General features: G+C 32.8%; 2 protein-coding genes and 1 pseudogene across 2 annotated transcripts; 1 reads left to right on the forward strand and 2 right to left on the reverse strand.

Annotated features, from left to right (window-relative positions):
* Window positions 1-2,702: 2,702 nt before the first annotated feature.
* LOC145627337 (fatty acid desaturase 4, chloroplastic pseudogene) lies at window positions 2,703-3,934 on the reverse strand (annotated as a pseudogene).
* Window positions 3,935-14,828: 10,894 nt separating this feature from the next.
* On the forward strand, window positions 14,829-22,134 carry LOC145627338 (uncharacterized). Its single transcript, XM_081679730.1, has 7 exons — window positions 14,829-15,341; window positions 17,576-17,716; window positions 17,795-18,160; window positions 19,288-19,533; window positions 20,759-20,851; window positions 21,151-21,351; window positions 21,730-22,134. Exons 1-7 carry the CDS (start codon window positions 15,033-15,035, stop codon window positions 21,943-21,945), a joined length of 1,572 nt encoding a protein of 523 aa, XP_081535856.1. The 5' UTR covers window positions 14,829-15,032; the 3' UTR covers window positions 21,946-22,134.
* Window positions 22,135-24,004: 1,870 nt separating this feature from the next.
* LOC145627339 (protein FATTY ACID EXPORT 5-like) lies at window positions 24,005-26,913 on the reverse strand. Its single transcript, XM_081679731.1, has 3 exons — window positions 26,512-26,913; window positions 25,180-25,267; window positions 24,005-24,326 (listed from the first exon to the last, which is right to left on the reverse strand). Exons 1-3 carry the CDS (start codon window positions 26,708-26,710, stop codon window positions 24,254-24,256), a joined length of 360 nt encoding a protein of 119 aa, XP_081535857.1. The 5' UTR covers window positions 26,711-26,913; the 3' UTR covers window positions 24,005-24,253.
* Between the last annotated feature and the right edge of the window lie 224 nt (window positions 26,914-27,137).

Consider the following 27,137-nt stretch of genomic DNA (forward strand, 5'->3'; position numbering starts at 1 on the left):
AGATGCTAAAAGAGAGTTAGGCAGCTCCACTTTTGAGGTAGTCGTAGTAGTTGAGGTACTAGGAGAAGAGTCCACTATTTTTTGTGTGCATCTATCTTTTGTATGACCTATTTTTCCACACAAAAAACAAAGACATTGTATGTTTTCATACTCAATCAGTTGCCAACCATTGCCCACCCAAACACTAGGAACTAAAGGACTAGTGAGATCAATTTCGAGACAAACTCTTGCATATCTTGCCCTGGTGAGATGATCCGTAGCATAATCCACCCTGATTGGATTCTCAGCTAGTTTAGCAATATCAAAGAGAGCTTCTTTGTCGTAGTATTCAACAGGCAATTCAGGAAAACGGATCCAAACTGTCATCTTATCAAAGGGATTCATCGATGGCCTAAAATTAGGCTTCCATTTAGTAATCATTAGATAATGATCAAGAACAAACCATGGTCCTCCTAAGAGAGCCCTTTCATAATCATCTTCCACCGAAAAACGAAAAAGATAAACATCTTTTCCAAGATCAATAACCTCAAGAGATCCTTTTGGCCTCCACATTGCACGAACTCTTTGGGTTATGAACGAGGGTCTAACAGAAATGCCCAAACATTTCCCCATGAGAGTAAGTTTCCAAGGATGTCTTAGTTTATGAAGAGTATCCTTTCCAAAAGCAACCTCCTTGGCTGGGATAGGTGGGATAGGAATGTCATCCTCATCCCATTCAGTAGAAGTTATAGCAATTTTGCGAGCTTCAGAAAACCATTGAGAAGAGGTTTGCACAGCTTCTCTAAAGGATTGCTTTTGAACTGGACTAGAGCTTTGTTCCCTTGCTAGAGGAGAATCTTGTGCCCCCGAAGAATCCAACATAGGAGTATCAACAACTATGTTTTCATCTTTATTTAAAGAACTATTTTGATTGTCTTCATGCACACCTTCCGTCATACTAGTACAACCGAGCATTATACTATTATTTGTTACTTGCTGTGAGCTTTCTAGTGAATTTAATTCCATGGCAAAACACTTAAAGAAAATGGACTTAGAAAGAAAAGAAAGAGAACAGGACAGGACTAAGAAAGAAACTCAAAGGCTGAAACCTGTAAAAAGAAAAACAATTTGAGAAGAAAGCTAACTTAACTCAAACAAGAGCTCCCAAGGCCATCTTGCCTAAGCAAGATGGTTGTTCCTTGATGACCCTTGAGAGAGATAGAGAAAGCTAGAGAGAGAAAGCATTTTTTTAAAGATAAGACGTGCATTAGCAAGCTACTTGTAAGTTCAGCAAGAAACTAAAAAAAAAAAACTTGGAATTGATAAAGAGCAAGAGAGTAGAGCTGGCTCCTTTGTAAGTTGGGCTTTTAACTATGTTGATTTTTATTGGGCTTGTACTGGCGGGCTAGACCCTAATGACCCACCATGAAAATCCGCTCCTACCCAACAGCACATGAAAAAAATGTCATGCTCAATGCATAACTAATGTCATGCTCAATGCATAATTAATGAATACTTTACCTTATTTTTACTGAAGTGAAATTATTTTTAATTAAACTGAAATTATTTTTGTTGAATTTAAATAATTTTACTGAGTTGAAATTTTTTTGCTGAACTGAAATTATTTTTACTGAATTTCTATTATATTTCATCTTTAAAGTTATTAATTTTTACTGAATTGAAATTATTTTTACTAAACTGAAATTATTTTTTACTAAAGTGAAATTATTTTTACTGAATTGAAATTATTTTTACTAAATTGAAATTATATTTACTAAATATTTTTTTTTAAGATGAAGTGAACGGGACTTTAGTTTTTCTGTTTAATTTTCTTATACTATGCAACTTTATATATTTTTTCTTATATTTATTGTATTAATTCAGCTTAATTGGTTATATATGTACATATATTAATTTTTTTTAATGGAGTAATTGGTTGTGTATAGTAAGGGCTGAAAATATAATTTTCCTAATGGTTGAAACGACAAACACTCCATGTAGTCCGTGGTATTGAGACTGATTGACTTTGCTTGGTTCCTAACAATGAAGCACGGAAACTCTTAATTTTAGCCACGTATCGTTTCCGAAACCTCTTACGTTTCGAAACCCGTTTCGAAACGGCTCATGGAGTTTCCTTGTTTTGTGAAGCGTCTTGCATAATTTAATAGTTCGAAAACCTGTGGGAAACTTAATTAAGGATATGAATAAGCGTTTCCCCTTTAATAGAAAGCAATTAAACCCTTATATTCACAAATTACGAGCAGTCAAGCAGCATAGTTATTTGAGTTGTTTCTATAATTGTCGTTTCCATGCTTTGGAGATCCATGTTTGCTGCCATCACCGCCTAGCTAGAACAAAGTCGATCTAACTACCACCGAACAATTTCACTAATTTGATGTTTTTCTTGTAGTTAATTTGGAAAAAAAGGAGTTCTTGCAATTTACAGAACGAAGTATCTGTTTGTTTTTATTTTTTTGCAAGTTTATTTGGTATTTTATTTTGATTAAATGTATTTATTTATGTATTTTTAATGTGTCCCCGTTTCCCATAATTTTAAAATTTCTGTTTCCCCGATTCCCCGTTTTCCCGTTTCCGTTTTCCGTTTCCGTGCAACCTAGGTTCCTAATAAGACATTGTTCTAAAATTCTCTTCCTCGGCCATCAAATCTTTGAATAATCAATCTATACACACAAAAATTAAAAAATAGTTTGCGTAACGTATGCAAAAAATTTCTTCCATAATGATTTTCTTGTATACAATAAATTGGAGAAGAATAGAAGATACTTCACGAATTGTTGTACAAACTTATTTGGGCTTGGCCCTCCTTTGCACCAAAAAAATAAAATTGTTGTACAAACTAAAATATATTGGAGAACCAATGTTTAAATAAAAAAAAAAAATTATAAAAAAAAGTATATGAACAGAATATATAATAGAAACTTCATCATTAAGGCAAGGAAGAAGGTATAGAACTCTCCTCGGTCCATTCCAAGCTAGGTTCACTCCAAGACCTTGGCCTAACTCCTAATTGAAAAAATATAACCATTTCAAGTGCTTCAAGAAGCTTATTTTCATCCAAAAATTTGTTCCAAATTCCACTTACTATGCAATAATTACTATTGTAAGGAGAACGATGATGATTAGCATGTTCTAATCGTGACACTAGTACCCCCATATCTTGTAACGTTACTACTATTGGTGGTAGCTTGCTCTTTGTTGAATGTGACCATGCATGAAATTGTTGGCTAAACATGATGCAACCCGCGAAGGATCCGACAAATGCGAGTAGGATCGGGTCGTTGAGGACTAGGTTTATGGGTAGAACCGTGAAGGTTATTATTTTGGCTAATGCATGGAGGTTGTTAGCAAATTGGCGCTTTGTGATGGTCCATGGCCATTTGTGGTGCCCTTGGAAGGCATCAATTTGGCCTCCGAATAACGGGGTTGTGGCATCTCCATAGTTGTCGATGCCCCAATGGTAGACTCCTGACCCGAGATCTGCCAAAACGTACCCGACTAAGCCAGCTAAAATAGGCTCGGCCCAAATATGAGAATCTGCTGAAACAGCTACACACTTAGCTAGGGAAACTAGCAAAGTTGTGCACCCGCTGGCCAACCAGGCTCTATGGCCCCACGTGGACTTTAAGGCCGGATCATCCGGCCTAGGTCCTTTAGGGATTATTGGAACTTGAGCCGGTGTAGGTTGAGTAGAACTTGGTTTGACTACTAAACGGGTCGGACCAAGGTTTGGTTTTACCGGGGTGGCGGTGCAATGAACCCGAGTTCGAATGATGTGGATAATTTGGTAGTTTTTGTTAGCATGTTGGTAAGGAGACTTCTTGAAGAGGTTCTTTTGTTGAGGTAAGATTGACATTGGACATTAAGATGGTGGTAGACTTGCAGGGGTGCCTAAGGGGATTAATATGATATAGGGTGGTATTTTTATAAGTGGACAATATAATTTGTAAATACGATTGCTAGAAAATAATAATTAGAAAAATAATAAATAAATGTGGTTGGAGTTGATGAGAAAGGACTTGTGGTGGATGAGAAGATAGAATCGATAAGTAATGTGGTATGGAGAAGAGATGCGTGGGACTATTTGGATGCCTCAATTAGGGAACTTTTTGGATGGTGATATGGGGGTCACTTGTTATACTTCGCATTAGTTATGACTTATGATCATGTCTATTAGTTAGTACTTCGTATTAATTAGTAAGTCATATTTGATATTTTGGTATCAAAGCTAGATATTCTAAAAACGTAAAGAAACTAAAAGTGAGTAGAAAGAATTGAATATGTAAATGGAATTAATATCTATAAAATGTGGATGTCAACAATCTTAATTAGTGAAAGTCTTACATACACGATGGTACTAAACGCATAATAAAAATTGAAAACCAGTATACTATGTATATCATAATCCCTTTATGGCTTTTTTTCCAACAGATTGATTAAAAAAAATTTACGATTCAAATGTAACACTAACTATTGCAAAAAAAAAAAAAAAAAAAAAAAAAAAAAAAAAAAAAAAAAGTATCAAGGGTTGGAGATAGAAGGAATCAAGGAACAAGCTCAAAGAAATACTCCGTAGAATGTATTCTGAAGTAATCAAACTTCCAACTCATTTCTTTTTTCCTAATTATTTTTCTCCACAAAATTACAAGTATTGCATTTTGCAATTCAACTTGCCAAAATTAAAGGTAGAAGAGAAAAATGATAAACGGAATTGGTTGTCAAATAGCTCTTCTTTGTTAGAAAGGAGCTAATGTGCCAAAATAGTGGCCAAATAGCCGTATATTCCAAGATGCTACTAAGAACATGAGGCAAATATGTGTTCAATACATTGCTTAGTGTCTATGGAGTACCTTTTTTTCCTTTTTCTTTTCAATTTCGATTCTAATTTCATTAATAATATAATGGACTAATGGTGATGGATGATGGGCCCGGTGGCACAACTCGTTACGCTTATAAATATAATAAAAACCATCAAATTAAACACTCAAAAATAAAATAGGCATGTTGCAGATAAGTTATAACAATCTTAAAACAGAAAGAGTATTTCTCTCTTTTCTCTTTAGATTTTAATTAAAAAAAATTAGAGTTAGCAAGTCGAAAATAGTCAAAAGTAGGTTAGCTCCCGTGCCATGCACGGTAATTTTCAATTAATATTTTTAAAATTAACACTATATTGTAATTTCCAATAACTATTTTTAAAATTAACACTACATTAAAAAAAATTTACTTTCGTATGTTATATTCATATCAATTAAATGGAACAAAAAAATTGCACTAATAAAAATCAACATGTGCCGGTCTTGGAAAGTTTTATTGAAGTATCCATAGTTAATTATAGTATAGTATTAATTGGTTAATAGTCTAGTCATAAATAATTCAAGGAAACAACAAAAGTTTTATTAGTTGATTTAATATGGGCATTTCATTGTTGAATCTTGTAGCTTAGCTTCTATTAAGAAAATATATAATCTTATTGTAATAAATGTATGTAGTGCGTACTACGTACGACACACACACACACACACACACACATATATATATATATATAATACGTACATATATAATTTATGTGTTTCCTAAAACAAATACTCCATATGTCACAAATATGATAAGAATATTATTTTTTATTTTATTTTTTGCTTAATTTAAGTCATCATAGTTGTTAATATTTTTTTTTTTTGGAAAGACGCATCAAATCTTCTATTATACTTTATATATGTAAAGGATTTGATTCTTAAATAATTTTTTTCAAAAAAAAAAAAAAAAAAAACCCTACTAAGGACACACATGTGTCATTGTTGGTGTGTCTTTTAGTATATAGTTATTGATTGATGATTGATTTAATCAACATTTTGGCTATTTCCAACCCTATATATCATTTTAAAAGCGCAACTTGTATGTCCTCTATAGTGGTATTTGTTCGAGTATAGTTGAATTATATGAGTTTAATATTATACAAAGTTAATAATTTTTGTAAAAATTTATGCATGATCAACTAAAGAGGTTAATTCTTAGACTACAATAATTAGATGAATCATACGAAATAATCATAAAGTATATAACAGATGATTGAGCTAGACGAATAATATAAAATACCAAGATACGTTAGAGCAAAGGTAAAAAAAAGTTGATATGCCACAGGCGTAACTTTGCAAAAGGGAGATTTTTATTATTATATACAAAAAAAGGATAACATGAGGGATGGTCACACTGTGTGGCCAGCTATTATTAGGGTTACTTCGTCAGTGAGTGTTATAGGAGTTACTCGATTAGTGTTATAGGGGTTACTTTATCAGTGTTATAGGAGTTATAATGTTATATGAGTTACTCGGTCAGTGTTATAAAGGTTATTCCGTCAATATTACATGAGTTACTCTATTAGTGTTATAGGGTTTAATTTTTTCTTTTACAAGCAGTCATATAATGTAGCCACCCGGACACAAAAACGCATTGTAATTTTTTTTTAAAAAAATTATTCAGATGATCTTTGAGAAGCTAAAAATAAAGGTGAAAATCTAAAAATAAAATTTCTAGTCATTACAGCAACAAGAAAACAGCCCTGGGCCAACCCTAAAGCACTTATCTTTTTCGCAAGGGGGGGAGAAAGTGCACCCGCTGTCACAATTTTGAAGCATATAACATCTGTGATGTTGATCGAGAATCTCTGCTTGGGGTTTCAAAGCCAACTTAGAAGGATCTAAATGATCTTGATTTGATATCCCTATTAAAAAAATATATTTATCATAGTACAACATCTTAGTTTCAAAATAAATTGGCTAACATAAATCGTTAAAGATGATAATAATAATAATAATAATAATAATAATAATAATAATAATAATAATAATAATAATAACAACAATAATAATAATAATAATAATAATAATAATAATTTTTTTTTTTATAGGTTGTATGAGTTTGTTTTTGAGATAATAATAATAATAATAATAATAATAATAATAATAATAATAATAAGTAATGCTCCTTAAAACTTACCATGAGAAGTGACAAAGAGTATCACCAAAAAGAGGGACAACAATGTAGAAATTTTCATGCTCAAGAACTTCACAAACAAATTAAATGCTAATATTCAAAACTAATAAAAATTGAACACTAATGAATGTGTGAAGCGATATTCTATTAACCTGTTTTTACTTATTTAAATAAACTTCTATCTTATGTATATTTATCTTATCTTATCTTATCCAATCTTATCTTATCTAAACTTATATGGAACCTTATTAATTTTTATTATAATTGTTCACATAATTGATGGATAACCTGGCCTAGAGGTATTCAACCACAGCCCGACCCGCTAACCCAACTCAATTTGGTCCAAAAAATTGAGCGGGTTTGGATAATCTTAAAAACACATCAATTATTAAGTTAAATCTCAAACGTGCCCTGAAAAAACCCCAAAAACACACTTTGACCCGACAAATTTGATACTTTTTTGCGTGATGGGCATGAGATATGATGTTAAGGCTCAATTTGGCCCAAATTTCTGATTGCCTCTAGGTAACCCTTTATTCGAATAGAATTTTTGTTGTACTTATCAAATCTGAATTGGAAAAATGGAAACTCCAACCTTTTGGTGGTTAGACATTGAAAATCCAACCTTCCATTAATCTCATAAAAATCCAACTTCTATACCCCACCTTCTTTGACAAATCCATTTGACCTTTAATCTGTTAAACAGGTTAATTTTTTTTTTTTTTTTTAAAAATTCTCACTTTCCTTCTCACTCCTCTTCTTTCTCTCTCCTCTCTACACCACCACCAGTCCACCACCTCTGCCACCACTTACCCGCCCTACCCAAACTCGAAACCGAAACCCTCTTCCTCCTCCTCCACTATCTCTCCTCCCAAACCAACGCCCAACCACAAGCATCACGTAGTCCTCCCAAACGAGGCGGTCCGGGATAGGGTATGGGGTCGGTTTAGGGTCGCCGCGCCGTTGATTGGGGTTTAATAATGGTGGAAGTTGGGGTAGGCAACTGGGTTCGTGGAGGTTAGGGCTTGCGTTTAGGGTCGGTTTAGGGTCGTTGTCGATTGGGGTTTGATAGGGGCTAGGTTTCACACAGGGGAGGGGGAGGGGGATGGAGGGGAGGTTGCGCGCAGGGGAGGGAAGGGGAGAGGGAGTGGTTGCGCGCAGGGGAGGGAGGGGGAGAGGGAGTGGTGGTAGGGGAAGGTGGTAGTGGTGGTAGGGGAATTGGTGGTTGCTTTAGAGAAGGTGCGGCGGCTGGTGGTTGCTTTGGAGCAGGTGCGACGGTGGGCGGTAGGGATGGGGTGGTGGGGATGGGGTGGTCAGGAGGTGGGGTTGGCTTTTCTGATTTTTTTTTTCTTTTAATTTTTTTGGTTTTTTAATGATTAAAAAAATAATTGACCAATCAATGATTGACACGTGGCACATAACTTACAAAAATCGGTTATCAACAGGTAATGGATCTGTCAAATTAAAGAAAGTGAGGTATAAATGTTGGATTTTTATGAGATTAATGGAAGATTGGATTTTTATTGTCAGATCGTGCAAAGGTTGGATTTATAGTTTCCATTTTTCCATCTGAATTTAACAAGAATTATCTAAACTTATTTAAAATTATTAATTATGAAATAAGTGAAACTTTGTTGAACAAAATGGGAGTTAGCTTAAAATGAAAAAACGAAACGATATTTTGAAAGTAAACTTTGTAAGGATTTCTTTCACATTTGCTACTGATTTGTTTCAATCGAATTCTTATGTACACCAACTGTTCTGCTTTGATATCCCTGTTATCTAGTTCAGGGTTTGTTCCTCTTTCTGCGGGATGGTTGCTCTGTGATATCCAATCTATTATTTTGATCCTTTATGTGTGCAGAATTAGGAAGGTCCCTCATCCTTGGCTTACCCCGGTTCATTGGTTGGCCACGACAACAAGGTGCTGTCAGCTTTTATATTTTTCCTTTTGAATTTTGTTTGTTTTACAGTTCTTCTTGTCAAAAAAAATAAATAAAAATAAAGTATCAAAAAGCTTGATTTTTGTCTTGTTTCATTTCTTTTTTAGAAGAAATTAATTGGTCAATGATATGTGTATAATTTATTACTTTTTTTTTTTGAAACAAATCAATTCATTAATAAAAAGTCATCCATTATCTACAAATGAAATCTAAATTAATACAAAAAATTAAATCAAATTAGGGTTTCCTTTATCAAAGTTACGATCGTTGAAAAGTACTACCTCCGTTACAAGTTATGTGCAACGATTTGACATAAAGCAAAGAGGAAAAACGTCTAATCGTTGCACATAACCTGTAACGGAGGTAGTAATAAAATCTTGCATAATTCTCGCGATGTGTGCGAGAATTTATTACTTTAATGATTTTAGCTTTTGAATTTGTTTTTTCATATTAATTACTCCTTCCGTCCCATAATATAGTTCATGTTTTCCTTTTTTGAAGATCCAAAATATTGTTCATGTTCTATTTTGGGATACTATGTAAAGACTATTACACCCTCACTTTTTTTTTAACTCTATTCATTATATTTCCTAAATTACCCTTGATTTTTGTAAATATTTTCTACTTTTTTCCACTTTTTCTCTCTAACTTTTGTCTACAAATAAGCATTAAATATCTTTTCTTATTTGATACAATACTCCCTCCAATTTTAAATACTTGCTCCACTTTTCATTTCCGATCATACTTGTTCCATTCTATTATTTGAAAAGCTTTTACAACATTTAACTCATTTCATTCAACTAGTGGACCCAACATAAATAATATTTTATTAATTTCATATTCTCTCTCCTCCAATTCTCTCAACTACTTCCGCTTTTTACAATTTTTTTATTCTTTCATGTACCTACCCCAATACTTTCATATTTTATAACTTTCTCCAATTTCTTCTAAAACTCTGCACATGGTGAAAAGGAGCAAATATTTAAAAACGGAGGGAACATTAGATTAGAAATGCATGACAAGATTACCCGCAAATTAGTGCAAATTATGTATGTATTTCATTAATATTTTTCTCTTTTAGCTATTTATACATAGCCCTTAAAGCAACCACATTGGTGGAGTAGCTCAAAATTTCTCTCTCCAATTTTAATTCTTCCACATCATATTCCATTAACTTGAGTAACTCATTTACTTTTTTCACAATGGTGAGCTAGCTCACTACAATAAAAATAAAAGGAATATCATTTATTTAAAATAAATACATGATTGTATGATTTTTTTTTATTTTTTTAATTTTTTTTTTGGTGTTTAGAGAGCCACAAGGGCGGTGGTAAGGACATGTTCACATTTACTGAATTGAACTGAACTGAACTGAGTTGATTGGAGCTGAAGTGAACTGAACTGAGCTGAGCTGAAATGAATATTTTATGAGAGAAGAAAATTAGGAGCTGAACTGAACTGAAATTAAATAAATGTGAACATGCCCTATTTAATAAGAGAAGGAAATTAGGAGCTGAACTGAACTGAACTGAACTGAACTGAACTGAAATTAAGTAAATGTGAACGAACCCTAAGAATCGATCCCAAGATCATCTGAAAATGGGAGGAAAGCTCTAACCACTTGAGCTATCCCTCACTCTCATAGATTGTATGAATATGCTGGGGTTTCACTATTTATTAATTCTTTAATGTATTATAAATCACTTAAATTATTTGTACTACAATTACATTTTACACACAAATAAGCCAAAAAATTATTGTTAAAATCGTGCATCGCACGAGCCTAACCTATATATACATTTTAGTTCAATGATATATCAATATTGACTTTCTTCTTATAACCAAATAGATATTTTAAAACTATGTATTGAACCATTCCTTTGGAATAATAATTCCATTTTATTAATTTGGATCTTGCTTGTTAAATTAGCTTTTAAACAAAAATATATCTTGTATATATTTGATAAATTATTACCAAGAACATCTCATTTCGAATGAAAAAGGGTCACTTTTAAACTTGAGGTTACTATTTTTTTTTTTTTAGAGAAAGGTTACTATAAAGTTACATATAATTTAGTGAGTTTATGAAAATGGAGGAAGTAATAATAAATAATTGTATTAATGGTACAATAACATACATGATTTTTTTTTTATTATGACTATATATTTTAGACCTTCATCATTTTTTAATTTTATTACAAACTTAATTAAGTAAAATATATTGAAGAGATTTGAAGGTATAAATTGTGAATTATTGTCATATTTAAATATATGGAATTATAATTATATTTATGATAAACAAAGTAATATATACTTACTTGTTTCAAAAAAAAAAAAAAAAAAGGTAATATACACTTAAAAATAATATTTTATTCAAAGATATAAAAAATTTGTGAATCAAAACTTTCGTGAATAGTACTATCTATGTGTTTAGTGAATATATTGTGTATAATTTACAATAAGCATTATGATATATAATTTTTTTTTTTTAATTAAGAGCTAGGAAATCAAGTCATCATGGATAAATTAAACATATATATTATATTACATGTAATTGCCAGAGAAAATTGTAAAAAAGGACCTTTAAATGATCGACTTTTTGAAAAAGGATCTTTTAAGTGAAAAATGATCTTTTATTAAGTTATATTTTGTTTATATGGGGTGCTTGTGTCAGCTTGCGAGGTGGTAAATCTTAGAGCTCCGGCTGTGTTCACTATCACATATTAATCACATGACTTATTTTCAAAAAAAAAAAAAACCCTTTCCCGACTTCCGTGAGAATATTACATGAAAGGGTTCGGTCGAGAAATGATGGAAATTTGGGAATTTTTTTGATTTTTATACTAATACATGATAGTCAACCCCGGGAATTTTTTTGATTTTTATACTAATACATGATAGTCAACCCCGAATCTCCGGTGTTGACCACCATGCAAGCTCACCCAATTCAAGTACCCATTCAAACAAAATACAAATTAAAAGGTCATTTTTTTCACAAATTTTCACTTAAAAGGTCATTTTTCAAAAAGTCGACCACTTAAAAAGTCATTTTTCACAATTTTCTCTAATTGCTATTTGCTAATTTCATGTATTATAAGGCCAAAATATAATTGCCAACAGTTCAATAATATATAATGAATCGGGCATTGTTTTGTTGTAATTAAATATTAATTGGTTCACTAAATTTTGTAATCTGCAACTCACATGATTCACATCAATGTAATACCAATATAATATCCAATATATAACCAAAATTGCATTGAACTAACAAATAAATAAAACTTCAAAGATAAAAAGACTATCATTTATTTAAAAGTCTATATATATCATCACATAATTATTAGTGATAAAAGGAATTTATAAGTGTAAATAATTTATTAACTACGTGTAATTCCTTAGTTTTTGGGTGGAAGTAAGGGTGAAGATCTGCAACAACATAAATGTGACCCATCGGTGTATTGTCGACATGTTGAGTCCTTGCAATAAGGATCAATATCACTACAACTTGTATTGCAATCTTTAACCTTGAAGCAAAGTGGAGCATTGATGACTATTTCATCGGGCAATATCACTCTTGTACGTTTAGCTTCCGCACTTGTGATTGTTCCTGATTTCAAAACATGTGATAATGGTCAAATATGTGCATAACATTAAAACAAACATAGCAAATGAAAAAGAAAAACGAACAAATTAAACAAGTGCAAAATTACGTGTTAATGTTATTAAAACACAAATTTAGTCCATACTACATGCATATTAAAGTACATATGCTCATTTTTATCACAAAAGGACGATAATTTGTAAGCAAATTAATAAGTAATTACCGCATAATATGGCGAACAAGAAAACTGAGAGAACAATAATACTAGTAGATGAATTAGTCTTCATCATACTATAATATTTTTTAAAAGCACAGATTATAATGTAGAGTATTTTATTGTATTTTATGACGAAATTATTGAAGAAATACTTCATATTTATAGTAGTGCTAGTGGACATAGTTCTTGAGATCGAGTATCAAACTTTTAAAAGAAAGAGAAAACACAAATTAGGTCTATAATGTATATTTGGTATGTTGGCATTTTTCTCTTCCATTAATAGATTATAAAATTATTGATTTTAGCTTAGAAATGAAAAAAATATATATTAAAATTAATCCTGTCAAAAAATATAAGAATGAAATTGGCCTGGTAAATGCACTTAATTAAAAATTTTAACTTACATAATTAAGAGAAGGGAATCTTTATTAATTTAGCTAGAGTGTAAATTTTTAATCAAAATTTATAAACTTACATATTTAAGAGAAGTGAATCTTCATTATTTTAGTTATTTAAAGAATTAAAGTAAAACCAACTATGAGGATCGAGGAGGAAGTATACTCTTGAGTCTTGATTCTTGAGAAGTTGTGAGTAAAACTTGTCTAATTCATTCTTGTTAACAGAATACCTTTTTTTTTTCTTTTCTTTTTTTTTTTTTTTTTTTTTTTAAATATATAAATTGAAAATAAGTATATACTACGTATATTATATACGAGGAGCATGTCAATTAAGTGGATCATTATATTTTCAAAGATATTGTATTAAGATTTTTTTATAATCACACTATGTATTTTATTTATTTTTTAATAGAAAGATCACACATTCACACTATGTATTTTAACTTTTAAGGTATGAATGTTCAAGATGTAATAAAGAGAATACGGCGTAGAAATTAACAAATTAAATGCTTGCATATACTATCTTCTTATATCTTAGCTTTAAACATTGAAGAATTTTTTTTAGAGTAAATAATTTTTTTTTTATAAAATTAAATATTCCGTACTCCCTCCGTCCCTAAATTAAAAGTCTCTTTCTCTTTATTATGTGAGTACTAAATGCTAGAAAGAGACTTTATATTAAGGGACGGAGAAAGTACTAATTAAGAGAATAGAATTTTTGATTAATTCTGTTTGTAATTGGTCAGTATTCAAGCCCCTATAACAACTAGTTTGTTACATTTGTATTTGCCTTTGCCTTCGCCTTCACCTTCACCATTTACAAACTGCGGAGTACCTTTGTCTGTAGTTAGTATTATACTTTATGTACTCAAATTATATCAAATACAAGTACATACTCTTATAGTGGATGATCAAGTAACATTTTTTTTTTGTTCTCATTCACTAAACTGAACTGAACTTATTAAAGCTGAATTGAACTGAATATTTTATAAGAGAAGGAAATTAGGAGCTGAACTTAACTGAATTGAATATATTTTATAAGAGAAGGAAATTAGGAGCTGAACTGAAAACAATCGTATGAGAAAAGACCCTTAGTTGGTTAAAGCTTTGAAGCATGATATTCAAGACATGAGACAAATCGTCAAGTACAATATACTGGTAAAAAATTTTAAGTATGCTTTAAGTTAAATTATTTAAATGCTTATTATTATTATTATTATTTTGTTGCAGAGTTACATTAGTTATATTATAATGTCAAACAATATCAGAAAAAAAATCCGATCACAATCGCTAGGTTTTAGGATAAAACTCCATTAAATATTACAATAGTATTGCGGCCCGTTCCAAAGGGAGGTTAGTGAGGTATGAGTAAATGCATAACGAGAGGCATAAGGTCTTTACATGTAAATGCATATGCTTAATTTATAGAGTACCATTGGATGATCATTAGTACCACTAAATGATCAAATAGTACTATTGACCATTCAAATAGTACTTCCTCATTCTAATATACCACGCTCTTAACACTTTAACCAATCAAATTAGTTAATCATTTCGATATCCATCCTTTGTCATCCACATTATTCTTTGTCATCACAACGAAACAAGCCGTTATTTCCAAACCAACCCTTTTTTTTTTCTACAATAAGCTACCCATTCATGTCTCGTGGGCCCGTGGCACTCGTTCACAACAAAAAATCTCCGTATATTCGGATCCGTAACAAAGAATCTCACCCCAAAACGTCACCGTTTAACCCCTCCAAACTTCTGAATCTTTCAATCTTACATCAAACTAACAATGGCGTGTTTGGACGAACCCACTTTCACATATAAATTCACAAAACTCCATTGATGAAGTCAAGAAACCTTCAATTTTAACAACCATGTCAAACACGCCCTTTTCGATTTTCTCTCTCCTCTTTCTTCTCATCTTTTTCCCCACTTCAAACACCCTTAAAGCCCCATTTTACCCCTCTGATGTTCTTCCTCTTCTTCCTAAAGAGGTTTCATGGCAGGTTCTTAAAACCCTGAACCGGGCGGTTGACCTTTTGCCGACTTTTGTGGGGGCCGCTTCTTCTTCCTCCAATAATAGCTTGGATTGGAAAGGGGCTTGCTTTTATGAGAATACTGCTTGGCTTGAATTTCACAATAAAAGTGGTAGTCAATTTGGTGGGGGTACCCTTCATATTAAGGTTTGTATCAAATTTTTTTTTAAAATCAATTTTGAGTGATATTTGAGGTTTTGCTATGTGGGTTTTGTGAATTTGGACTTCAATTTGATTGAGTTGTTATTTTTTTGAATGAAATTGATTTCTTTTTTTGTTGGCATGTGTGTATGTTGTGTTTTTGTTTGCATATGAACTTCAGTAGGATTAATTTGTTTTTGTTCCTGAACTTCTGTTTAATATTGGCAAGTGGGTATATTGTGAATTTAGCTGAAATTGATTGATGAAGAATACTGTATAATTTTAGTTGAATTTGGTGTTCGTTTTGATTGCTTAATTATAATTTAAATGAATTTGAAAACTAAGGCATGTGTTTGTGCGTGTAATTTTACTTTGAATTACTTCATTTGTGAAGTTTTGTGGGAGCCTGGTGAATGGAGTAGTGCGGTTAAAGATGAGATATTTGGAACTGTTTGATTAGGTTTGAATGGGGGAAAAAAGGGAAGGGGAATGGGTTATTGGCTGTTTGATGAATCCATGGAGTTTTGTTTGGAGAGTAATGGAGATTGAATATTTAAGTTGAGAGAAACGGGGTGGGGGGAAGCAAAGCGAAAGCGGGGAGAAGTGGAGTTAGAGCTAGGAATATGGGGAGAGAACCAATCAAATGCAAAAGATATATTAATACTAGGCTATCATCTTTTCCTTATCTTCCTCGCCAGTGATATGTCCTTCCATACTGTGTTTGGATCGCATTTTTGGAGGGAGAGAAAGCGAGGGGAGTAATTTTGGAGGGAAGGGAAAGGAATGTTGTTCTTCCTAATCTTCTACTGAACACCACAGGTCATAATTAGAATTTCGAAAAGTTGTACAATATTATTATGAAATGTAGGGCATATACAATTCAACAGAAGGACTATAACTCAATGAGTGAAAACAATTATATCATGGCTTGTTTTACTGTAACAGTGGAGCAATTTGCAAAATATTATAGCATTGTCGCTCTTGTAGTAGTAATTTAGTTGTTTCTGTTTTGCGATCAGTTGTGGCATTATTTATACATATGCACTTATGCAGTTATATGAATGTCTTATAAGTACTGTGGATATGAAGATATCGGTTTGGATATGCCTGGAAGCAACCTCTTTATGTTACTGCAACTATGAGAGTTTAGAGATATGTTCATGGGAACATAAACTTAAACCTTTTTTTATTTAGATTAAGTTCAGTGGCTACATGCCTACAAGTGAATATAGCTAAGTTAGCTCTATGTCTCTATGTTATGTGTTCTCCTGTATCACCTTCCTTGGCATACCTATGTCAGATATGGGTGTGACTCTTCAGACATGTCGGTGTCAATTACTATATCCTAGTTTGATACTTTTGGTGGGTCCCCATACATAGGCTTTATGTATGTTTAATGTACATATGATATGCAATGTATCAATAAATGATATAGTGTAGAAGGGATTGGCTTAGGTATTCTTATAACTTTCAAGTTTACTGTTATTTGGTTAGCTAATGGGAAAAGAAGATAAAAAGATGGGTTCATTGGCTGTTTGGTGATCCCCTGGAGTTTTGAGGAATGGACTTTAAATCCATATTTGGTTTTAATTTGGGAATTGGGAGTTTCAATGGATGGGTGAAGGATGGTGTGCACAAAAATATAGATAAACATAGTATTACAAAAACATATGTCAGGTGGTTTTTTTTGCATATTTTCGGTCAATGCTGCCAACAGTGATGAAGATTGAATAGTATATGTGGTTTACAAGTAGTTGTGAAGCTACATTGTGAACTAGTTTTCTGATGTGTCTATATTAAGGAGTCTAATCAGAGGTATTGCTTCTTCACTAATCACTAAACTTTTAGTCTTTTACACAGAAGTATTATCCTTCTCGGCTTCTAAGCTCCTTCTAATTTTGTAGAACAAGACTCCTAATGTCTGCTACAGTATGGATGTTTTCTTTGATATCATGTTTGTTGCTTGTACAGTGCCTTTTGTGTGTTGTATGGGTGGAATTTTCAATGGACGTTTTACCCTCCTTGATATGCTCTTGACCTGTTGTAGGCTTGTAGAATGTAGGTGGCTTTCTATTCCTTTTTTTTATCTTCATGCATTATCATAGGATCATTTGTCAAAACCTTTGATTATGGGTTTTGTCACTTTTTTGTATGTTGGTTTTGTAAGCCGTAAGATGCTTATGATTATGATCCTTGAAACTCTGAATTACATTAATCGCCTATATTTGCTATGCAACCAGGTTAGCAATGCCCATAGCTGGACCTGTATGGACATTTATGTCTTTGCAACTCCATATCGTGTGACATGGGACTACTATTTACTATCTCGGGAACATACTCTGGAGTTCAAAGAGTGGGAAGATAAAAACGAATATGAATATGTGAGTTCATTTCATTTTGGGCATTTCTTCCTCTTTGACTTGGTTATTAGTAATTCATTGACACTATCTTTATTTCAGGTAAAAGAACATGGGGTTTCAATTTTTCTTTTGCAAGCTGGAATGCTTGGGACTTTGCAAGCTTTATGGGAGGTCTTCCCTCTATTTACAAATACTGCTTGGGGTGAGAACTCTAACCTTGCTTTTCTTAAGAAGCATATGGGGGCATCATTTGAGGAACGCCCTAAACCTTGGGTTACAAACATTACCACTGATGAGATTCAATCCGGAGACTTTCTTGCTATATCAAAAATTCGTGGCCGTTGGGGTGGATTTGAGACTCTGGAGAAGTGGGTCACTGGAGCCTATGCCGGTCATAGTGCTGTGTGCTTGAGGGATTCTGATGGGAAGCTATGGGTTGCAGAATCTGGACATGAAAATGATAAGGTCAGTGTAGTTATGTCTCCATTCTTGATACTTGAGTTGAAACTTGGAAACTTCTTATTTGTACTTATTGGCCCTCATTTGAACTAACCTTGATCTATTTGAATTTTGAACGTATGTTTAGCTATAAATTGCAATTGCTAGTGCTTATCTGAACTTTTGGACTCTTATCTAAATTCACCTGAATTATTGGTCCTTAAATGAACTTATTTATCCCTAAACTTATATAAATGGTAAAATGCTGAGCATTATTGTGTCTTGTACATGGTTATCTCAAGGCTACAACTTCATATGTACATAGTTTTTTTGAATTTGTGCACTTCTGTTTTTTCTGAAGTTGCTGGTAATGGAAAAGTTGACTAGTTCAAGCTTCAAGGGGTTTAGTCACTTTTGTGGAGGACTGTTGGTTCTTGTTTGAAATTTCAATTCAGAGAATGAACTAAATAGTGGTGTAACCGTGTAAATTTTATACCTTTTCTATGGAAACATATTTTTTCTTCATTTATTAGTGACACTTGTTAAATGTTTCTGTCCCCCCCCCCCCCCCCCCCACAACAAAAAAACCACAAAAAAACTGATTGATTTGGACAGTCATGTCTCTAGAACATGGCTGTGAAACTTGTGCTTGTTATCATCGACTTGTTACTAATTAAATAATATGATCGTAGGGACGGATTTTGAGACTGGAGAGGTGAGAGAAATGTGGAGATCTTAAGTCCCTCATTTCTCATTGTGCTAAAGATGTACAAGTATGGGAAATTTTCATAAATTTCCGCTTCCTTCACCATCTCTTTATCCTATAAAATCCTCACCACTAAACCCCCCCCCCCCTTGTTATCTAGAGTCTAGACAATTTTTTCTTCCAATGCTAACTTTAATCAGCTTAGAAAACTATTTAATTGAGAAACATGGTGAATCAATGATGTCCTGTCATTTTGCTATGATTCTGCAGAGTTTTACAAACTTTATGAATATATAAATGTCTGTATCAACTAAATCAACTCAAATATAATTTTACCATTTGCTGCTTAGTGATAAGTTGATAACTTTAATTGTTATCTTAGAGGTTTACCTGGCTTCATTTGTTTTGTATCAGTTTGACACTGAATTTTTGTAATTTCATGTTACAGGGAGAAGATGTTGTAGCTTTGCTTACTTGGGATGAGTGGTGGGAATATGAGTTGACTAAAGATAACGCCAATCCCCACATTGCATTGCTTCCCTTACATCCTTCTCTACGTGCCAAATTTAATGAAAGTGCTGCTTGGGAGTATGCAAGAAGCATGGATGGGCAGCCATATGGTTACCATAACCTTATTTTCAGCTGGGTAGACACTATTGATAAGAATTATCCTCCTCCTTTGGATGCACATCTGGTATGACATATTTCTTACATTCTCTTTAAGCTTAGTCCTTTGTATTCTGGGATTATTGAATTCCTTGAAATTGTCCTACCATTCTTTCCAATTTAAATTCTTTGTATGGGTAACTCTTGACTAATGAGTTCATCTTTTCACTTTACTTTATTATTTATTGTCAATACTCTGCTTTATATCCTTGATGTCATATCACGATAACATGAATATTGATTTTGATGCTCAAGAATTTGTGTTCACTCTGCGGCAACTTTTAGCTGCATACACAGTTTGCTGCTAATCCTTGTACAGTTGTAACCACACAATCTCTGAATTGAGAATTCCCTGTAATTAAACATTGATAAATGGTGTGTGTACTAGTTATTATCACTTGTAAGTATCAAAACATGAAAATTCTTTAAATTTTGTTGCAGGCATTGATATATATATATATTTTTTTTTCTGTATATATCTTTTTATTTTATCAGAAATTGGTTATTATGTCAAAGTTCGAATAGTAGGATAAGCATTATTAGCTACATATCATTATAAACCTTGACTTTTCTAATTTTTTGCAACATAATTTTTTTTTTTTTTGGAAAATAACTTCATGGACTTGTTCATATGTTGTACTTCCTCCGTTCTATGAATCACTAACTTTATTGCAACAATGGACTTTTTGCACTATTCATCACTATTGTTTGACCATATAATATGATTTATACCTTTAGCAAAATATAGTCATGTGAGATCTTGTTGGATTTGTCTCATAAAATACTTTCACAATATCAACCTTTTACAATTTTTACTCTTACATAATTATAGATATTTAGCATATAAATTGTGCTTTGGGATGCGTAATTTCATCCTTTGTTGCAATATTAATAGAACGAGGAAGTAATAGGTATTACAGGTGGTAATGTTTTATGTATACAATATCTTAGATTATTACTATCATTATGTCAATAGGTTATTTTCTTATTTGAAAAGTGGTAGCTAATCTTTTAGTGTCTTAAAAGTTCGAAAGTGTTTAGGTATATCAGTTGTTTGGAGTGTTTATCCATTAGTTTTATCAGTCTTTTTTATGTCTTTATCACTTTCAGCGTTTAGATATTTCAATTTCACTTTTATGATAAACATAATTAAAGGCCTTTTGATGTACAAAATTCATGATCTGACTGATGGTTTTATTTTATAGTAGTACAATTTAGTTTATTTATACATCTCTATGTTTCCTTTTTTTCAGGTTGCTTCTGTAATGACAATATGGTATCAGATGCAGCCTGCTTATGCAGCCAACTTGTGGAAGGAAGCATTGAATAAGCGGTTGGGAACTGAGGTAAATGTTCCATAATGTCTCTCATTCTTAGTTTTTGTGATTGACTCATCTATTGTCCCAACTGATCGATAAGATGTGAACGGTGATTAGTTGCTTCCTGATTAGCATGTTCTATTGAACCACTGAATTTCCCCTCGTGTGCTACCACCCTTTATTTTTAAGGAACATTATTTTATGATAATCAGGGAAGGAATGGAATGTTGTCTCTAATAAAAAAAATTGTTACAAAAATATTTATACAGGGATTTGACTTTTGTAAATGATTTTTGCTTTTTTGCGGCTACCCTTTCTCTATGCAGGATCTTGATCTTCCTGAAGTTCTTGTAGAAGTTGAAAAACGTGGCTCATCCTTTGATCAGTTGCTTGCTATTCCTGAGCAAGATGATTGGATCTATGAAGATGGATCGTCAGTCTCGTGTGTTGCTTATGTTCTTCAAATATACAAGGCAGCTGGACTCTTTGGGCCACTTTCTAGTTCCATTCAAGCAACTGAGTTCACTGTGAGTTTTTTTTATCCTCACTCTACAAATTTTTTAACTGGCCCTGTTTAATGGGGTTAATCGCTGTCCTCGTGCTTCATATAATATGTAGCATGATTCAGTAACAGTGCCCTTGCGTACACCAAAATCCCCATAAGGCCCCAACGGTCTTTTAACAATACAGCATCACTTAAGATTTTTTTTTTTTATTTTAATTTTTTTATTTTAAATTTTTTTATCACTCAGCTACCTTACGATTTGATCATCGTTTAATTGCTCCAATATAAACAGGCAGCTGAACTGCTAATATTTTAATGTAACTCGGGGCACAAGTTTGAGGACTTCTATTCTCACTGTCTTTGTGAAACGAAGGATTGATATGTTTTGCTTTGATTGCAGATAAAGGATGCCTACTCACTAAAGTTTTTCGAAGATGATCTAAGTCGGCTTCCAAGTTGGTGCAACGACAATGATAATGTGGAGCTTCCTTTTTGTCAAATCCGAGGAAGATATAGAATGGAATTGCCCGGTTACAATACCATTGATCCGTACCCACATATGAACGAAAAGTGTCCATCCCTTCCTCCAAAATATTACAGACCAAATAACTGTTAATGAGTCACACTAGTTGGTTTTAGCCAAACAGCAGGATTTTTTAACTTTCATGTTATTTCTGTACATAATTTTCGTGTAAAAACATCATATGTAGGTTGATGTAAGGTGTATATTTGGTTCAGCTAGTCATACCATAGATAGTGTTGTATGTACACATGATTAATCTTAATGCAAACTTTTGTTGTAGCTTGATTTGACCTTGATTATATATAAGTTTCACCTTTGCTTTTAGCAAGTGATCTCTCAAATTGATTCTTCAATTATGGTTACAAATTTACAATCGATCTTTAGTTGTATGTCGGAGCAACAGCTCCCACATATTTTCCTGCATATCTTCGCTGAGAAGATCATTCACAAGTGATCAGTTGTATTTCACTATAATCAGGAGTTTTGTACTTCATTGATATTGACAAAGTTTCCCCTGAAATCGAAAGGCTTATAGCAGCATGGAATAACTTGCTGCAGTAGCATAGTTATTTGTTACCATGTTTACACTCACATTTAAATTCCCTCTTATAAAGGGATAGAGTACGTGCAGCTTGCATATTTTACACTTCTGCATCCAAGCCCTCGTTTGTCTGGCTAGCAGTTCCAAGGTCTTGGTTTGAGTTCTTCTCGTGATGGCTAAGGACGCGATCCTGCTCATTAGAGATGTCCTGCAATCAACACATAGATTTGAAATCTTTCATTATGTGGCGTCTTTTATTACCATTTAGCATTATAGTTTTCAATAAGTTGGAAATAATCATGTTTAAGATGGTGGTTTAATGGTCTTTACCAAAATTACCCACAAATGTAATTCCATTATTCCTTTTCCCAATAGTGTACCAAACAGCCCCCACTGGATCATTGCAATTTACTAGTATTAACTTTCAATGTTATTTTTGATCGAAGTTTTGTCTTTAGGTAATTAAAACAAAATGTACTATACTAATATTGGATCTTGTGTTAATTTATGATTAGTTGTTATTAGTAAACTTGACTAAATTAGCATTTTTCATGCACTTCTTATTTAGCGCACATGTTATTAAGCTTGTTGCATGCTAGATTGCTAGCTTATCGATTGTCTTCACATGACAACCTGTATAGTTATGCATAAATCAAATTAACTACGGATTCCAAATACATTAGACATTATTTGATCGAAGTAAAAAACTTTTTTTATTATTATTTTATTATTTTTATTTTTTTTAATAAACAAAATCAAATAAATAATTGGACATAATTTGTGTTAATAACAAGTCTATTATTTTCTACTGTATGAGAAACAAGATCTATCTACTATGGCTTGAGCCTTAAGAGAATGGTTTTTTCTCCAACTTTATAGATACCTCCAAGTTCCATGTTCATGATTCGAGAAAAATATGTGACACAGATGCCGTAAGATTATTTTAGGATTAGTTTTTGCTGCAAGTATTTAAGCGAATTTGAATGGAAACATGATACAATGGCTTGAGCAACAAACACTTGACTTGTTAGTTATTAAGAGTGTACTCGGTTATTTAATTTCTACTGATAATTGCTGCGACAATATGTACCTTCTTATATGGAGCAAAAGTCGCGGTTTAAAAAACTATTAAGCGCTGAGATCTGAGACTGAATTAGCCGAACTTATTAAGCTCCAACATAACTGCACACAGCAGAATTGCATCCTTTCATAACGATTCAGTATGTAATAAGCGGTTGTTTAATACAGTACGTTTTGCTGATCCAAATTATGCCGATGAAGGATAAAATCAGTTCATGAGCACTTGAATTCTGTTACAATTTTTTATCGTCTGTAATTTCTCGTCGTACATACCTTTGAAAAATCCGGATCGCTTGGACTGTATGGGGAAGAATTCAACATACCTACAGTTTGAAGGCCAAATGCCAAGACAGTAGTAATTCTTTGACAATTCTCTGTTATGCATCTATTTCAGGGTCAAACTAGGCAGAGTTTTTACAGGATAGCTTACTCTTCCTAAGCAAAAATAAGTAAAACTGGCAAAATGGCAAGGCAAATTGGCCATCTCTGAAGTCACTAAGAATGAAAGTTGTATGCATAATCAAAGAGTAGTAAATTAGAAATCAACTCACCATTTCATTTCTAAGAAAAATTAGTATCTCGGATACACATACATTTGTCAGATTTCAATACAAATACATCTTACATAAGTAAAAGCAGGCAAATTAGAGATCTTAACTTCTCTACACATAGCTAGGATTCACAGTAGCTGTAAGAAAAAGAATGTTACTAGTATGCATCAGAAATGTGCTGTAGGGCAGTCAACAGAACTTTTCAACTTGACAATGGTATAATCTATCATTATTCAGCCTTGGCCGGAAAATGGTTGCCACCACTTGCTACCTTGTAAGCATAAAAGGCAGTCATGAATGCACTGCAAATAACAAGAATGAGAAGAATGAGAGATGGATGAGAATCTATCAGAGAAGGAAGAAATAACATCAAGCAAAGGAGCTAGAAAAAGATGTTTTAATTAACACATGCATAAATTAAACATTTGTTAGCATAGCATATGATTATGAGTTAGGGCCTGTTCTCATTGACTGAACTCAGCTGAACTGAACTGAACTGAACTGAATTGAGCTGAACTGAACTGAGCTGAACTGAGCTGAGTTGAACAGAACAGAACTAAACTGAACTGAAATGAAATGAATATTTTATAAGAGAAGGAAATTAGGAGCTGAACTGAACTGAATTTCAACGTAAGAGAACAGGCCCTTACTTTGTATGTCATGGTTTTTCACAGTGACTAATCATAGGCTTTGTAAATAAACATATTTAATTGTGTATTCTAAACCTCATATCATGAAATCTTAAGTGCTCATGCATGAATTTTCCTGGTTTAACTGTTTAAGAGTACTTAATCTGTTCCAGGATATAAGTCATTTTAGCTACTTCATTTTGATCCAAAATATAATAATAATGCAATGTTGTATTTCAATTAACATTAGCAATTTAACAATGTAGACCAATCTAGAGCAACATACTAATATTAAATGTAATGCAAATTAAACCAAATTTATTCAAATTCTTGATGTGTAAAAATTCCTAAAATAACATGTAGTTGGGGTAACATTTAGCCAATGATTTACAAGTGTAACATCACCCAAGGCTCCTTTTAATTTCATGGAGAACTCTTAATGGATTTAGCCACCATGAAGATGCAAGGAAGCCATGCTAATAATGAAAAGAGAATAACAGATTATGGAGTTTTCTAATCAAGGTACCTGATCATGGCAATTACTCCAGCAGGCATTATCTTTGATGTCTCCATATAGCGCTGTCCCATAACATATGTGAGTCCAGTTGCAGTCACTGTTGAGATAGATAGATAGTTCAAACTTCAAATACTATGCTTCAAGATATTTCATTCAAAGAATGAAAGCATCCAAAAACAAACTAGTTTCTTCTGCATGTTTGCCAAACTTTATCCAGATAAAAAAGTATCATAGAAGTACTTGTAGTCTCAGAATGCACCACAAATAATCTTAAAAAGTTAAGGAACTGCAATTTTTAGAAAGCCTGCAAGGATGTGTGCATTGCATTGGACAAGTACACTTTCCTTGGCATTATTTATGATCAGGAATCATTTGCATTTAGAAGTTGAACTATATGCTAATCTACGTGAAATTTGCATTGCGGTAATCTTTAACTCAAAAAGTCTTTTATAAACAGCTCCAATGTGTTCAAAGGTCCTCATTTAAAATTTGGTACTCCTGATCAACGAGCTTCCAAAGGCCGAGATCTCCAATTTACAAGAAGTTTGATAATATATGGAATCTTTCGGAATCAGATTCAGGAAAGAAAAAAACTAGCAATCCCACTTACAAGGGTATAGAAACCCTTCCATAAAGTTAGATCAACATTTCACATCAAAAATAACATATTGCTGTGTAGCTATCCTCTCTTTTATCAGCTAAATTTCAGTTACCTAGAGCTAAGAGGTGTACCAAGAGTCAGCACAAATTTTATCTATAGTTAGTACACAACCACACAGGTCATATTGCTTGCACAGTTTTCTGCCCTGCTTCTAGCAGTACCTCATATAACTATATAAATCTTCCTGATCAAACCCGCGAATTAACTTATCTCACAATACCTCTTAGATAGTCATTTCTGCTCAAAAAGTCTTTACTCATGGCCAACATCAATGCAAGGAAAAGGTCAAATACCATTAAACCTTATCATCAAGACAAAGATCATTTAGTTGAACAAACCTTAAATAGCAACAACACAATCCTTTCCCCTAAAATCTGAGGTGGCGAAAAACCGATTCAGATAATGATTCTTCACATTAAACAATAGATCAACCAAAAATAAAATAAAATTATACATTATACAAGCTGCAAAATCAATACAAGTCACAATTCTCACACATCTAGCAAGGTTCCAACTTCCAAGAAGACATAGCTCTAAATTGTTAACATTGCGATGAAAACACACATGATCACATTATAAAAACCAACCAAAGATCACTTATGAAGAAATTCATCACAAAATTGCCCAAAAAAATAACTTTGAAAAGCCAATTGAACATAATAACATTTAATTAAGCATACCAGTCTCAAGAATCAAAGCAAAGTATGAATTTTTGCGCTTTTTGAAAGCATTGAGGCTCAAATAACCAGCTAAAATGAGCAATAAACCAGCACCAGCACCCCCACCAAGTGAAGCCAAACTGCCTTTCTTGGCATACCCGATGAGCCCGCCCAATACAAGAACAAACCCATATGGGATTGTGAAGCAAAAATCATGCATTTTCGACTAATGGGTATTTGAGATTATACAAAGATTGATCAAATTTGAACTGGGTTATCGGATTTGAGATCGATGAAATTGGAGAGAGAATTATTCGAGGAATTTTGGAAATGGTCAAAGGGAAAGTGGGTATTGGCGTGTGGCCACCTTAAGCTATTGCAATTTGGTTAGTTGTATTAAAAAATTAAGAAATGGAAGCAATAATATGGATTAATGGATGATGAGTAATTACTAATTAGTTGATGTCAACGACTCTCCGATCCTAGTTTTTCATTAATAATTTATGTTTGTAATAAATTGGTCATTACTCATCATCTATGCTTTATCCAAATTGTTGAATGTGGAGAATTGACCACTGAATTCTCGATTATCAAGTTTAACTCTACTAGTGAAAAAAATTATACATCTTAATCTTGAGGTTGAAATT

This window comes from Chenopodium album, chromosome 4 (assembly GCF_948465745.1).
Source record: "Chenopodium album chromosome 4, dcCheAlbu1.1, whole genome shotgun sequence".
In the NCBI taxonomy this organism is placed as follows: Eukaryota; Viridiplantae; Streptophyta; class Magnoliopsida; order Caryophyllales; family Amaranthaceae; genus Chenopodium; species Chenopodium album.

What these genes read in the sequence shown, in the direction of transcription:
- LOC145627338 (XM_081679730.1), top strand. Translation starts at nt 15,033, where the DNA reads ATGTCAAACACGCCCTTTTCGATTTTCTCTCTCCTCTTTCTTCTCATC. An exon ending in CTCCTTTGGATGCACATCTG is followed by an intron (nt 19,534 to 20,758) that starts GTATGACATATT and finishes CCTTTTTTTCAG; the next exon opens with GTTGCTTCTGTAATGACAAT. An exon ending in ATAAGCGGTTGGGAACTGAG is followed by an intron (nt 20,852 to 21,150) that starts GTAAATGTTCCA and finishes TTCTCTATGCAG; the next exon opens with GATCTTGATCTTCCTGAAGT.
- LOC145627339 (XM_081679731.1), bottom strand. Translation starts at nt 26,710, where the DNA reads ATGCATGATTTTTGCTTCACAATCCCATATGGGTTTGTTCTTGTATTG. An exon ending in TGCTTTGATTCTTGAGACTG is followed by an intron (nt 25,268 to 26,511) that starts GTATGCTTAATT and finishes CTATCTCAACAG; the next exon opens with TGACTGCAACTGGACTCACA. An exon ending in GGAGTAATTGCCATGATCAG is followed by an intron (nt 24,327 to 25,179) that starts GTACCTTGATTA and finishes TGTTATTTGCAG; the next exon opens with TGCATTCATGACTGCCTTTT.